Here is a 14,630-nt window from a genome sequence, read left to right as displayed (position 1 = left end):
TAAGAGCCTAACAGTTTTCTCGTAATTAATGCATTATTTAAGAAACACATCAGAAAAAGTTGAAAACCTGAAACTTTTTTCTATTTTAAGCTGCAGGATCTGTTTGTGGACAATGTGAAGGAACTGGATAGTGACTGTGGGGTGAGAACTGTTTTGTCTTCTGTAGTTTAAATGTGACTAATTTAGCTGTTGAAGTCATGTCAGAAATTAACGAGCACAATTGCAGCGTCGATTTTGCATATTGGACGTTCGCTGTTCTGGGGGTTGTTTACTAATATGTATTTTTTTTCTTCCGTACAGAACGTTTTCTTCTGCAAAGTGAAGAATGTCGTGACACACCACAACAACACTGAACTGAAGGATCTTGGTGACCAATTGAAACATTATATGAAACATGTAAGAATTCCCTCTGATGTCACATTTTCCAAATCGGATGTTAACGTCTGCTGTTCAGAGGTTTAAAGTGCCACACTCGACCTTTTCAGACAAAGCGAATGCAGTGACAGTTGAGAAATATTGATGAAAAGTGGTTCACTTACTAACCCTGTTGATTTCTTGTCTTTTCAGGTGAAGTGTGAAAAGGAACTTGAGGGCATAAAAACAACTGGAATCCAAATCCGATTAAAGGACTTGATGACGGATGTCGTGAACTGTATGAAGAAGCTAAATCTGAATGTAGGAAAGAGTAAAACTGGCCAGAATTGAAGCACCTGAAAGAAAAAATCAAGGCATTCAGGCGTGTGTCTTCTTTCCTCGAAAAGTCATAATTTATTTTCATATTTAAAAATGTGTTAGGGGATATTAGTAATAGATTTTGTTGTTTGTTTGTTTTCTCAAATTGTATCTAGGAATAAGTTATCTTCAGGGTAATGGTTATTGATAAATAGTATTTAGTATAATTATAAAGCCGTTTCACATATTTGAATGATATATATATTGTAACCCTGTCATTCTTGATTGAAATAAATGTTTACAGAAAAAAAAGTTCTTGTTGCTTACTGTTCTTAATTTCTCTGTTTGTTTATTTGCAGGGTTATGCAAAAAAAAAAAAATCAATTTTAGAACTGTTTTATGACAAATCATTCTGGGCTATGTACTCTCCTGAGAGCCATATACTTTTTTTATATATTTATTATTTTTATTTGATATTTTGCATTGACCATTTGATATGTTACTAGTGTTTGCAGCACATCTGACTGAGAGAATATCTTTCACCCCAACCAAAACAATATCAGGGCAGAAAACTGAAACTTTCTCCCCGCTCAGACATTAACTGCTATGATTGTATCCAACTTGTAGTTCACAACCTTGATGCTGCACAGGCATGGTGCATATTTCTAAATAAATGATTCATAATGATCATAATAGTTGTTTATTTTAATGAATACAAAATAGTTAAACACGGGACAACCTGTATGAGAGAGTAGACTGCACAAGCAGAGTGTGAGAAGTGGAGGGTTGGAGGGCCTCCTAGTGGTTTCATCCAGCCATTTAGAGTTGACTTTTTGTCAATATTTTTGTCAATATTTAACTGACAAAAAAATCGTATTATTCTTATTTATCTATTTTAACTTTATTTCTTAACTGTCGTCTGCATTTTCAATTTCAAATTGCCAATGGTGTGTATTTTAAGATGATTTAAGTGAGCTTTAAATAGATCATAAAACCAGGCATTGATAATTGCAGACTAACGTTTTTAACACGTATTTAACACACATTGGGAAAAACAACACCTTTGAATATTTACTCAAACCAACAATGAGTTTTACAGGATTTAACTTTTTTTTTTGATGTCACGTTCGTGTGAACTGGATTTCTTGTGTCCCCTAAATACTGTGCTCTCCTGAGTAAGTTGTTTATGTTCAGTGATACAACCATTGGATGAAGCCAGATCTCCCCCCCCCCCATTTTATATCTAGAGTTTGTGAAGAGTAACACTGTCAGAATATGATGATGTGAAGCGTGTCTCACTGTTATTAACCTTTTACATAATGAACTGTCATATTTCAAAGCTTAGGTTTCTCATTCTTGACAGCCTTGTTTGTGTCTTGGTTTAGATTAAATTGCCAAAAGCTGGAAGGCATTATCACTTTAGACAAATTCACTTTTATTACAGTTTATATCATGTTTATTCATTTTATATTCATGTTTATGTTGATTGTTTATATTTAATACTTAATTCCGTAAAAATTAGCCAACATTTTTGCCATCAGTGGAAAACATGACATGATCAGAGTTTCACTACCTCAAACATTTTCACTACCTTAACAAACTTTATGCCACTTTTCTACAGACTTGTGGTTTAAATATTCATGCCTTTTACCATTCTGTATAATTCACATGTTTTTGAGAAGCTGTCTCTATTTGTTTATCAAATTTTTTTTAGCTTCAGGGTGACTCGCTCAACGATTCCAGAGGCGTTTGTCTCCGAAGATCATCGTTCACCAGAAGTAAGTCATTCATTAACGAGTTGTAAGAACATGATTCCATAATCTGCATTTCAGAGGATAATTATTTCAGATGTATGTTGTAAACTTTTGCCTTTGTGTTTGGAAGATTACACATTCATGATTATTTTTTTTCCACACAGGACAAAGTGCAAGATATCCATCAAAACTTCTGTGGAGGCGCCATCGAGGAGATGAGACCCTGAAAAATAGAGGCAGAAAAGTAAGAATTGGGAACATTGTGTTGTTCTGACAAGACAGAAGTCATACCAAGTTTCAGCTTTGAGCCAATTGTACTGTTATATTAGGTAGATGCAAATGAAACGGGAAGGTAGAATGCCAGTGGAAGAACATTTCTGAAGGGCTGACTAGCTTCCTTGTCTTTCAGGTTAACTCTACAGCGACATCTAAGTACAGTGGATAAAACTGTGTCATCCAAACAGAGATGCAGTCCATGAATACAACCCTCAGCAAATAAAAATGAGATGAATCGACCGAAAGGAACAGGAGCATCAAGAAATACAGCATGGACCTGGTGAAGGTGCTGCTGATTTATTACCTTTGTTACTGAATGTGACACAAAGACGTTTTTGGTTGTGTTGAATATTTGCATCAATTTGACAATATCATTTGTCAAATTGATGTTTTTTTTATTTTGTGTACTTGTGTTTTTGCAGAGTGCTTAAATTCACACCAGGGTTAAACAAAGAGTGTGCAGCATAATATATGTCCTGAGTACAAAACTAAGAACAACAAAACTTCAAATTATGTGTACTTGCTCTTGACCAGGTGATCAGTCCTTTACTACTCCTGGGGGGGAGTAAGTTGATATTCATGTTCTTGCAGACTCACTGAAGGCTCTTGAAATAGCGACGCAGAAACGTTTAGAAGTTCAAATGATTGCTCAAATATTGATGATTGTGTAAATCATTCAGCCCACAAAGAACGCCTGCTGCAGAACCCTGTTTTCGTAGAGTGCACTCAACCAATCGGGGCGCCCTGGAAATACATTTGTGTCGATGCTGTCCGCCTGGCTGTGGTGAGCTGGTTCCCCCGGCTGACTGAGGAGCTCTCTGAGAGAAACATGTTTCACCACTCTTTTCCCTCTTGCCATGGACAATGTACCCGTCACTCTGTGACTTGATGCAATGTGAGAGCTTTGGGGAGGCTTGCTCCTGGTGGTGGTTGGGTCTCTGTGTGGCCTTCAGCTCGTGTGTATGTGCACTGCTGAACCGTAGCTCCCTCATTACTAAATAAAGAGAATCACTCTCCTTTTTAACAGCGCTTTATATAGAACAGTTGGAATATTCCCAATACTTATAACCTTCCCTCCCGTGCTTCTCTTGAAGGACTTTAAAAGGACAAATAAACTCTGAGGTCAGTTTAACATTGTGCATAAGAGACACTAAACCTCAGGAAGCTCATCGCAAAAACCCTCCATTCACCATTTTACTGAAGTACAAAGACATTTTTAGCAAAATACTATTTTACATTATTACACAACATTTCCCATGTTAATGTTATATATTATACTGCTTACATTATATATATTATTATATCCTATGCTATGGTTTTAGGTGATTTTATAAATCAATGTTCATTATATTTTCTAAAATAATTATACACTTTAAAATATAAAGCAAAAATACCTCAGAACTGCAATTCAGTGCTGAAATTAATTTATAGTGTGATAAAATCATATGATAAAAAGTCCCTCATTCTTCATCATAGTTCTTATCAAACAAGTGACACCAAAAATACTAAATAAATTAAATACGTCATAATCATTTAATTTTACAGATATTACAACAATTAATTTCTGCTTCTATTATTATTTGATGTTATGGAAAGCCCCGGCCTACATCCTCTGTCTCAGCAGCATCATTAATATTCATAAAATATTCATCACTCTTCTTTGCTTCATATTAATTTAAAGTAAACTCTCTCAGGTAGAGTCAGGGTCATGTGACTCTTAGTCGGTTTCCTTGTACATCAAACTATGACCAGCTGCGCAGATCAGAAGCTCAACGCTATTTTCTTAATGAAATAACAGGGTTTCAAGTGGCCTTAGTTTCTTTTGGTCCCGTTCATGGATTTTACATAAATGTGGCCGACATCACCACTCCCCCAAAGTGAAGCCAAAACATTTTGATGCCCCCCTGGTGGCTGGCTGCTGTATGGGCCATTAACCTTGTCTCCACCAGGTTAACAGATGGGTCATGGACAAAACTAAAAAGTTCATCTGTCGTTTGTTGTTTGTCATTTTTCCGTTCATTTTGATGCTATAAAAGCAGCATGATGCTTGTATCGATGGTAACTCGATACTGCGGCTCCACACCACAATCACTACTGTGCACACCCTGACTCCAATGGACCTTAAAAGAACAAGATGGCGGCACCGACAGTTCATACAGGATATTTAGGCTCCACTTTTGAACAACGGGAGGAAGTAGAGACACGTCGTCCATCTTTAAATGCCGCCTATGGTCCCATTGTACAGCTTTTGAGTTATAGAGAATATTATCACGGCTACCAGTTCAAAGAAGAATCCCCTCAAAGCAATCAAACCTGACCTTCTATTCACCCACTCGCTGATGGGATCCAGCAGGTATCATTTCAGAATTGAACTGTGTCAAACATCTCATGACACGCGTTCGAATCTTCCCTCATTGACCAGCATCATGTAAACATACATCTCTTTAGATGAGTAAAAAAGGCTGTGCCCGTCCTGGAGCCTACTGGTGTTTAGAGAAGCTTGATAAATATCTTTTTATGTTCCTCCCCCTTGATCTGTACACACACAGACACGCTCGCTCAGCACTGGCTGCCCCCGCTGCTCCTCCATTGTGTTCCTGGTCGATTAGCCTCGGGGCTGTCTTCGGGGCCTGGGGCCAGTGGGAGCAGGAGAGGGGTAGGGCGGGTGGCTGCGTCTGCTAGGGGACCTGCTTCTGGGGCCCCACTGTGGCCCGGCTTAGTTTTCATGTCTGTCTTCAAAGCACAGCCCTGTGGAGGGAGGGAGGGAGGGAGGGAGGGAGAGTGGGGCAGACAGTTCATCGACGGTGATGCTGCCGCTATTATTTCCCAGTGTGCCCTCAGTCAGTGCAGAGTATCTGGGGTGACGGAGCATGTCAACACCAAGCTGCTTGTCACGGCCCTGGTGATACGTACACAGCAGTCAGTAGAAAATGATGATATATTTCATTGGCAGCATGATTATTATTCATAAAGTGTAAATTATTCATCTTTTGGTTTAATGTTAACAAAAAGAAAACATGGTGAGGTAGATTTAAGGGGTTGTGTGTCCACAGTTAATGTTGCGGCCACATCAGTCAGCAAAATGATACTCTATGTTACATTTCTGTGGTTGACTTTATTTTGAATTGCTCTGAAGAATTGTTCCAACCTTTTCTAAATCCATAGGTTAATCACATGTTACATCTTATTTCCACCTACTGGAATATTTATTTCCCTGCCCACATATTGACTTTAACATATATAAAGTGAGCGTTGGCTAAGATGTGTTAATGAACATGAATGTGGATTGGATGATGCAGCGTCCCTCCCGTGCAGGACGGTGCAGCCTCCTCTTGTAGCTCCTCTCCTCTTCTCTCCTCTCGGGGTCCTCTGGGTGCTCCTGCCGTCACAGGAGTTTAACGTCAGACTGTTGCAGGGCCGTCAGAGACCCACTCACCTTGACAAGTTCAACTTGGAAATGAAAATAACCAAATCCACACAGTCAGGATGACAGACATGTCGTCCACCTGGGATTTATTCTGTCTCTTTCTCTTTCCTTTATTTCTTTTCATCCTTTCCTTTCACATTTTCCACGGATTCCCTCTCTTTTACCCATCTCCCATTAAACTTTCCTCTCTCGCTTTTTCTAGTCTTCAACTCTCTGTAACAATCCTATCCTTCCCTTTTTTCTTACACTACATCTACATTTTCTTGGAGAGGATTATGATGTTCAGCAGACTGCATGGTGATTATATGCTCATATACTCTGATCTGAGTATGTGTGCAGACCTGCACCTGACCAGCTAAGTGCTTTGTGGAATGAAAAAAAAAAAATCACGCCACAGTGAGTTATTTCTGGCTGGGCTAATCTTATTTCTCTGGGCACTTTGATAATGGAGAGGACTTGAATAATGAATGGGGTGTATAATACTTCTTCTTCCTCAGGCCGGCTGAATGAATTAAGCAAGTGGTTGTGTTAGAGTCTCTAACATTATGCACGGTGCCCCCTCCCTCCTGTCCGTTCACTTCCTCACTCTTGTTTTGGTCTTTTTTGGATTTAGAGCATATTTACACACTCGAGCAGAATTTAGTGGAGAAAAAAAAGGAGGAGTAAAGTGCTTGAATGCTGTTAAAGCTGAAATACAGACAACACAATTACTCCTCTCATCCCTCACCATGGCTAGAGGAGGATCTCCCTCCCTGCTCACATCTCTGTGTGTGTGTCTCTACATAATGCATGGTGTGTTGGTTAGCAGACGGTTCGGCCTCACACACAGACTTTGAGACTCTAAATGTTTCTCTGACGCAGGAGTTCTCTCTGCACTCGCTGCGATATCAGATTAATAATCTTGTGTGAATGGGGTCCGTTGATATTTCATAATGTATGAGAACATTTTTAAATCCATAATTAATTTATTTGGATGTTTGCTGACAACTACAATTTGCTTTGAATTGATTTAGTAACATCGATCAGCACATGCGATTATTTGTGACACTGAGATTAGATCTAATCTAATTTGTCTATTAAATGATTGATCATTTAGCATTTGCAAATGAAAAGTATCGTTAAAAATACACCTCACAAAGTGATGCTCTCATGACCAACAGCTACAAATTCAACTTTGGGAACACTTGGGAAATGAAAAATTGCTCAAATTAATCAACTGTCAGAATTATTAGGGATACATTTTCTGTTATTCTATTTATTTAATAATTATGTCCCCATAATGCACCACTGTACCGGTATTCAGGTCCTTGAATAGAAGTAATCCCACTCTGTAAATCTGTGAAGTATAATCAGCCTTATACTGCCTCCCTGAAGTAGAAATATATTTTTCTTAAGATTAAAATACTTCAAAATAGAGAACAGGCTATAACTAACTGTCACTCGCATCACATAATTATTATCTACATTATTATTATTACTACATCCACTTAAAATTCTTATTTTTCCTCCATCTGAGTAAAGACAAATATTGTGGATTTAAACACTGAGGTGTTGAGTACAGAGACGTCAACAGGAGACACAGGTGGACAGCATCTCCTGCTTAAAGACATCCATCACCCTGGCCTCAAGTTTCCAGAGAGTAACACAATCTGTGTGTGTGTGTGTGTGTGTGCGCGTGTGTGTGTGTGTGTGTGTGTGTGTGTGTGTGTGTCCACAGGTATGTGTGGGTAGAGCTCCTGAGCTTCTGATGATAATAGAAGGTGACTAACAGAGAGCTGTCTTCCTTCGCTCTGGTCACATTCTCATTTGTTGCTACTGGCATCTGATGAATTATTGAGTTTGGGATGTCTTGTCTTGGAGGTGGACCGTGTGTGTGTGTGTGTGTGTGTGTGTGTGTGCGTGTGTGTGTATTCTTCAACAATTAAACAGATCTTTCATCCTCATTCTGTCAAAAAAGCTCTTTCCTACATGGAGACATCTCAAGCAAACACACTTGTCTCTCCCCTTCTCTTTTCCCACATCTGGATCTCTCAAACATCAGTCTCAGCCCCTGATCCTCTTCATCCAGACTTTATTTTAACCATTAATCAGTGTGCTCGGGGTTTTCATATTTACAGACGGTGCATAAATTGGCCTGTGGAGCCAACACGTCTCCATTATTGCATGAGAAACTGCAATATAGCTTGAGCTGCTGCTGAATAATTGAGGTGCCCTCAGTTCGCCACATGCTGCTCACAAGCCTTCAGCTCAACTTACCACACAGCCAGTGCGTTATGATATCCATACAAAGATCAATTATTCACACGCTCCTGTTTGTTCTAACCTCACGTTCAAAGGATAATAAGGATAATACGTTTTAATTATTATTCTCACATTTGTCATTTAAATCATGACCATGAAGGTTTTCTGTGTTTATTCGCCCTCCCCTCACAGAGTCATAAATAACAACTATCACCTATAGGCTGGAATTAGATCAAAGAGAATATTAATAAGTGCCACGAACGTTTCCTGCGCAATTTGCGTAAGGATCGAACCCCCGGCTGAAACAACCCACCGACACTCTCACTGGGAAAACCACACAGCCCGCGGTCATGCTGACTGTGGGAGGAACCGAGTGGAAGCTTTTCATTATTTTGTGTTCATCTATTTTAGTTATTTCATTTATATATTTATACATATTTATTCACGCAGCTCTGCTGTCCACTGCAAAAAAAACCCACTGCAAGATTATCCGTCTCTATGGTTTTACTATTTACAGGTTAAAATAAAATGAAGATTGTTTTTTCTGTTTTTTAAACAACATTTCTCCTAAATTACAGATTAAACAGACACAGGATTTAAATGGCTGTCACACATGTAGATGTGCAGATTTAATAGAACTTCAGTGGTGTCTGGCCTAATTCTACTCCAAGAATATTTAAAAGCATTGTTATTAAAATAGTTTTACTGAAGTACGAAACAAAGATATAAATAACTAAATAAATAATAATGATAACATAGTAATAATAATAATATAATCACCTTGGAGGTCTATGTTATATAAAATTATCCTCTCCTGTCCGCTGAAAGTATAAATATAACAAGAAATCAAATCAGAACAAACACACCAAATGAAAAAATACATACTTACTCAGTCAAACAAAAATAAAAACTTAGTCCTATGATTAAAAAAAAAAGTAAAGTTCATGAGGCCACGTGCTGCTGTGACTTCTCCCCTCTCTCCTCAACCTGTTGTCCTGAATCCAGCGGCTCGTCCCCAGAGTCTCCACATACTCCTGCCCTGCTCTGCTCCCAGCTCCTGCACATTACTGCGCTTTATACCCAATATGTACAATTAATATTGCATCGTCATGACTTAATCATCTCAGGGCCCCGTGCATGCGCGACATAACCCGGTGACACGAGGGCATCCATAATTCAAGCGGCGCTAATTAGAGAGGAAGGGGCCATTAGCGGCGGCGCGGAGGACGCACACGCGGCGTCAACTCTGCTGCGAGGACGGAGGGGCTTTATTTTCCGCGGCGCTTATATCATAAATACGACAATACATATTTAATCCCAGCAGAGGTTTGGGGATTCATAAATAAAACAGATGCAACACTTTCGATAAAAGAGTTTAAAATGATATTTCTTCTTTTTTTTCTTGTTAAGTTTGTTTCTTTCCTAACATTTAAAATACAAACCACACATTTACAGGCCTCATCCCACAACATCAACATTTATGCCACAAAAATAACAAAGTCGCTGTTTCAGAGGATTTCTTTTTTTTTAGAAAATAACCAATCATTTATTAAGTTTAAACTTCACACATGTTTTTTTTTTCAAGTGAAATAAGGAGTGAGGAAACAAAGTAAATACTTAAATCAGGTGATGTATAGGCCTTTATATACTGTATATATATTTGGGCTATATAATAAATATATAGCTCACCTGTAATGCTCCAAAACATGTCCACGTCAAAATATTAAAATATAGCAGCAGCCAAAAGCCACACGGATGTGTCTCATACAGCCTATAACAGTGTCATTGTATTATTATTATTCAATAATTAAAGATGAGGAGAGTCAGTGTGTTAAATACCTTGTGAAAGAGTTACTGTAAATACTCTTTTTTTGTGCGTAAAAGACGACCATAGAGTTCAGGAAAAAGAGCAGATTCGATTGCAAAAAATTGTGGTGTTGGTTTTATAAAAGTGATATTTTTTTTTCAAACTCATCTTCATCGTTGAATTCCACTAAAGTCTTGACTTGTTGATTTAAAATAAAAAAAATCAGGTGAAAATACATTTGAAGATATGATGGTGAACTTCTGCATAGTGAGCCAGTGATGTGAAGGACCAACCTCAGCCAACAAGACAAAAAAAAAAACAATCATCTTTCAACGAAAAACATAATTTCCTCGTCTTTGTTCACAAAGCATCAGTTTTACAACAAACAGCATCTAAACTCCACGTGTGTGGGTTTCTTTTAAAAATGATCCCTGAATGTGACGAGTTGTCAGGGGTGAAATCTGAAATCTGAAAAGTGTGCGCGAAGATACACGAGAGCAACAACACTGAAATCACCCTGATCACAGATCTAGAACACAATCGATTAGTCCCGTATCCAAAAAAAAAACTACATTTGAAAAAAAGTGCAACGACGAAGAGTGAGTGACACGAAATGAAAAATCAGATCAGAAGTTATTGGAGATAATCCCAGATGAGAGCTGCTGATAAATCCTGTTAGTGAGGCTACTTAGGCTATTATTAATCACTCGATCAAAAATGTAGTAGGCTATTTTATTCATGATGTGAAAGTCAGTGCACCGCAGAGTATTTCATTCGTTTCTGTTTCTGCCGCTGGTTGCAAAACCACACTCGAACCACGTTCTTTTTCAGGTCCAGCTTCTCCGCGATGGCCGCAATTTTTTCCGAGGAGGGCCGAGGCTGGATGGCAAAGTACGCCTCCAAAGAGCGCTTCTCCGGCGCGGCGATGGAGGTGCGCTTTCTTTTCCTCTCGTTCCCGTTGAAAAGGTCCGGCTTGCTGCTTTTCTCCCGGTACGCAGCCTCGGCTTCCTCCAGCCAGGCCTGAAGAACCGGCTTGAGCGCGATCATGTTGTTGTGGGACAAAGTGAGGGACTCGAACCTGCAGATGGTGCTCTGGCTCAAGGACCCCACCCCGGGGATCTTGAGGTTGGCCAGCGCTGACCCGACGTCCGCCTGGGTCACCCCGAGTTTGATCCTCCTCTGCTTGAACCGCTCCGCGAAGGCTTCCAGCTCCCTGGGATCCGACTCCACGTCGTTGACGCACGCCATGCCGCCGTGCACTGACAGGGAGTGGGGGTGGGCCATGTTGGCCATCGCCTGGTGCAGCTGTCCCATGGTCTGCAGGTGGTGGTGAGGGTGCTGGTGGTGGTGCGCCGCCGTCATCCCTGGAGGCTCCTGAGCACCCATCCCGGTCACGGCCAGGCTGGTGGAGAGGTGCTCCAGGAGGTCCCCGGCCTCCAGGGTCTGCCCGAGGTGGTGGTGGTGGTGGTGGTGGGAGATGGGCACGGTGGTGGAGGAAGAAGAGGAGGCTGAGGTGCAGGGGACACTGCTCATGGTATGGTAAGTCACGTCTGGTTTGAACGGGTGACTCTTGCCGTGAGAGACAATGCTGTCAGCAGCCGCCAGAGCCTCTGCCCGTGCCAGCAGGCTCTCATCAAAGCCTCCGAATATATTGCCCTGCAGCTGCAAGCAAGAGTGCGCATACTGGAGTCAGTGGGGAATTCTGTCAGGCAACTCTCAGGATCTAAAAAACATTTTCCACAGGCAAGCAGCAGCGCCGAGGAGAGGAGAGAACCCCCTCCTCAAAGCGCAGGTCATAAAAATTAATATGAAAGCAAGAGCACTGCTGGAGCAGACGTGGATGGGATGGGGAGGAGGGGGGAGGGGGGAGGAGAGGGGCACAGACAGAGGAGAGAGATGGAGGATAGAACAAAGTCCTGTCAAATCAACTTTAACATTTCCCAGTGTGATAGTTTCTGCCCCCACTCCTCTACTACCCCGACCTGAACGTACCTGCGGGGCGGGCAGACAGACTCTGCGCATGCCCTCCGAGCCTGCGTGCAGGCCGGGATACTTGGGCTCGTGCAGGGCCGGGTGCATGGAGAAATGCTGCTTGCCGTTCATGGTCATCATCCTCCTCCCTGCAAGCGCCGCGCCGGCAGCAGTATGGGCCCTGACATGAACGCCGGGGATCGGACACACCACAGAGCTCCCTCTCTGCTCTCACCGTCACCCGGACTGAGCTGTTAACACCGGCTGCGCCTCCCGGCATCCCACCACCACCTCCTCCTCTTTCAGCCTCCCTCCTCCCACCTGCTCCTCTGCTCAGCTTACAAGTTTCTAAGTGTTGGCCTCTGTGCGCAAGCGTCGAATGAATCCAACACAAGATGGATAGACAGACAGACAGAGATGGATGATGGATGGACAGGTGGACTTTATTGAGCCCATACTGGGACCATATACTGAAAAATCACTCTGATCGAATACAATATTTTTCATTTATAAATTTAATAAATAAATTTAATAAAATCTTTAAAAATTCTTACTTTCCTAAAGGTTTCCGATTTTTTAGTATCCTGCACAAACGTCATATGTAAGATCGCCCACTGTAGAAGAAAATATGAATACAAGTGTTTATTTTTCTCCCATTTCCCATAATTCATGTTGTGATTTGGTGCGAATAAAATTTAGTTGAAAGGAAAATGTCTTTACCTTTGTTAACAAGGAACATTTGTAATTTGAACTATGTTCAGGATAATACCCAACTCCCCTTCAACTCAGAGCGTTAAAGAAATCCACTAGAGTCTTGTTCAGTCAGAAACACATTTGTCAAGAGTGAGAAAAAAAACATGGATTCCTCCACTTGAGTTCCCAGTGTTTCAGCACCATGGACAGCACAGGTTGCTTGTGCTCTGTCCGTGGTGCTGAAACTCTGGGCCTCAGTGGCTCACACAGAAGCCTGAAGTGGCTGAACAATAGTTTTGACTCTGTATGATTCAGGTTGTATCTGTGTCCTGTCAGGTTTCCCTTCAGCCGTCCTCATCCCCGTCTCCTCCCTCGTTGAAGCCCATCCCTGTAGCTGCTTCACAGCCTTCTCATGTGGCTGCCTGCTTAAAGCCAGAGAAGCCGCGGTGGACGGGGCCGAAAGAGGAGCCAGGCGGCAGAGGTGGACTGATGACACCGCGGGTCCATTCGATCCCGCCGGCCTCCTCTCTGGTTCCCCAGACTCTGAATAATTTAGCAGCACGGTGGCAGGCATCCATTACCACACTGGCATTTTCTTATTCATTACACAGATTAAAACAGCCGAGGACTTTTTTCTCACCATGCAAACCTGTTGCAGGCCGGATACCTGCTTGGGGATAGTGGAGGAGAAACAGGTCCATGGATTTGATTGTCAAGTCAACACTTATCAATGAAGATAGGATACCTGTTGAAAATATTTTAAAAAATATGTTGTTATCTTGAACCACAGAGTGGAAGTTCTGCTTTACTATGATTTTCTAGCTGGCGAGTGTAAATGTGAGGTGAAAGACAGACATGTCAGTGTCCTATAGAAAACAGGACACGTGTGAGAAGCTCTCAGGAAGCTGCTTATGGATCCCACTGAATTTCTAAGATGTTAAAGTCTGAATAAAGCATGAAGTCCCTTTTCTCACTCTACCCCTTTTTTCTTAATAGCTGTTATATAGCTGGCATGATTCATAATTGAATGGTCATTGTTTACAACTCTGTCATCTCAGTGCATCTCATATCTTGAAGACCGCATCTGACATGTTTTATGAAGAGTGCCGACATGCTTGCGGCCAAATGTAACAGCAGCTCTTCTTTTTTTTTAATCCCAGTCTGGGCTGCATATATATATATATACATCTGCAGCTCCACTCCACCGCACGGCCTCACTTCTGTCACAACATCCATCCCTTCATGGTTCATTAGAAACTACCTCCATGTAGAGAACACATTCAATCTTTGCTTCTAATAATAGAAAATAAATATGTGCTTTGTTCAGGTTTGTGTGTTGCATTTCATTTCTGCCCACGCAGTTTTTTGAAGCATCATTTGGTTTTCATTGATTAGTTAGGAAAATATTTAAAATAACATCGATTTAAAAGCAAAACAAGAAAGTATAAAAATTGCACATTTCTTATTTCTTATATTTTGCACTCTACTTTATATCACGTCTTGTAATTGTGACTTGTCAGTTTTAAAATGTTATTTTACAATGATTTTGAAAACCATAAATTGTGGTTTTGGTGAAATGATTCCTACTAGAAATAGATTTATAAATTTTGGTTTATTTTATTTGTAATTATTAAAATGCTATTAATTTGGTAGGAATAGAGCCTCTTTCTACCAGAGCTGTTTCTTCACCTCAGTTACCGAGTTCTGCCAGGAGCGGGAGCTGCTCAGGCCCCAGTTTGAAATCCCTTCCCCCGGGGAAGAGCCAAAAGCTCTTGCATTAAACCAAACT

At 40.9% G+C, this 14,630-nt stretch overlaps 1 protein-coding gene and 1 long non-coding RNA gene across 2 annotated transcripts; one reads left to right on the top strand and one right to left on the bottom strand.

The window, feature by feature from the left end:
* The first annotated feature begins 2,313 nt into the window (after nt 1–2,313).
* On the top strand, nt 2,314–2,976 carry LOC138404916 (uncharacterized). The gene is made up of 3 exons (XR_011238656.1): nt 2,314–2,450; nt 2,591–2,670; nt 2,836–2,976. It is a non-coding gene; the product is annotated as an uncharacterized lncRNA (long non-coding RNA).
* Nucleotides 2,977–10,790: 7,814 nt separating this feature from the next.
* Nucleotides 10,791–12,305, bottom strand: pou4f3 (POU class 4 homeobox 3). Its single transcript, XM_020097130.2, has 2 exons — nt 12,170–12,305; nt 10,791–11,839 (listed from the first exon to the last, which is right to left on the bottom strand). Exons 1-2 carry the CDS (start codon nt 12,287–12,289, stop codon nt 10,928–10,930), a joined length of 1,032 nt encoding a protein of 343 aa, XP_019952689.1. The 5' UTR covers nt 12,290–12,305; the 3' UTR covers nt 10,791–10,927.
* Between the last annotated feature and the right edge of the window lie 2,325 nt (nt 12,306–14,630).

Source organism: Paralichthys olivaceus, chromosome 15 (genome assembly GCF_024713975.1).
Source record: "Paralichthys olivaceus isolate ysfri-2021 chromosome 15, ASM2471397v2, whole genome shotgun sequence".
NCBI classification, from domain to species: domain Eukaryota; kingdom Metazoa; phylum Chordata; class Actinopteri; order Pleuronectiformes; family Paralichthyidae; genus Paralichthys; species Paralichthys olivaceus.
This window is presented reverse-complemented; position numbering and strand designations above follow the sequence as displayed.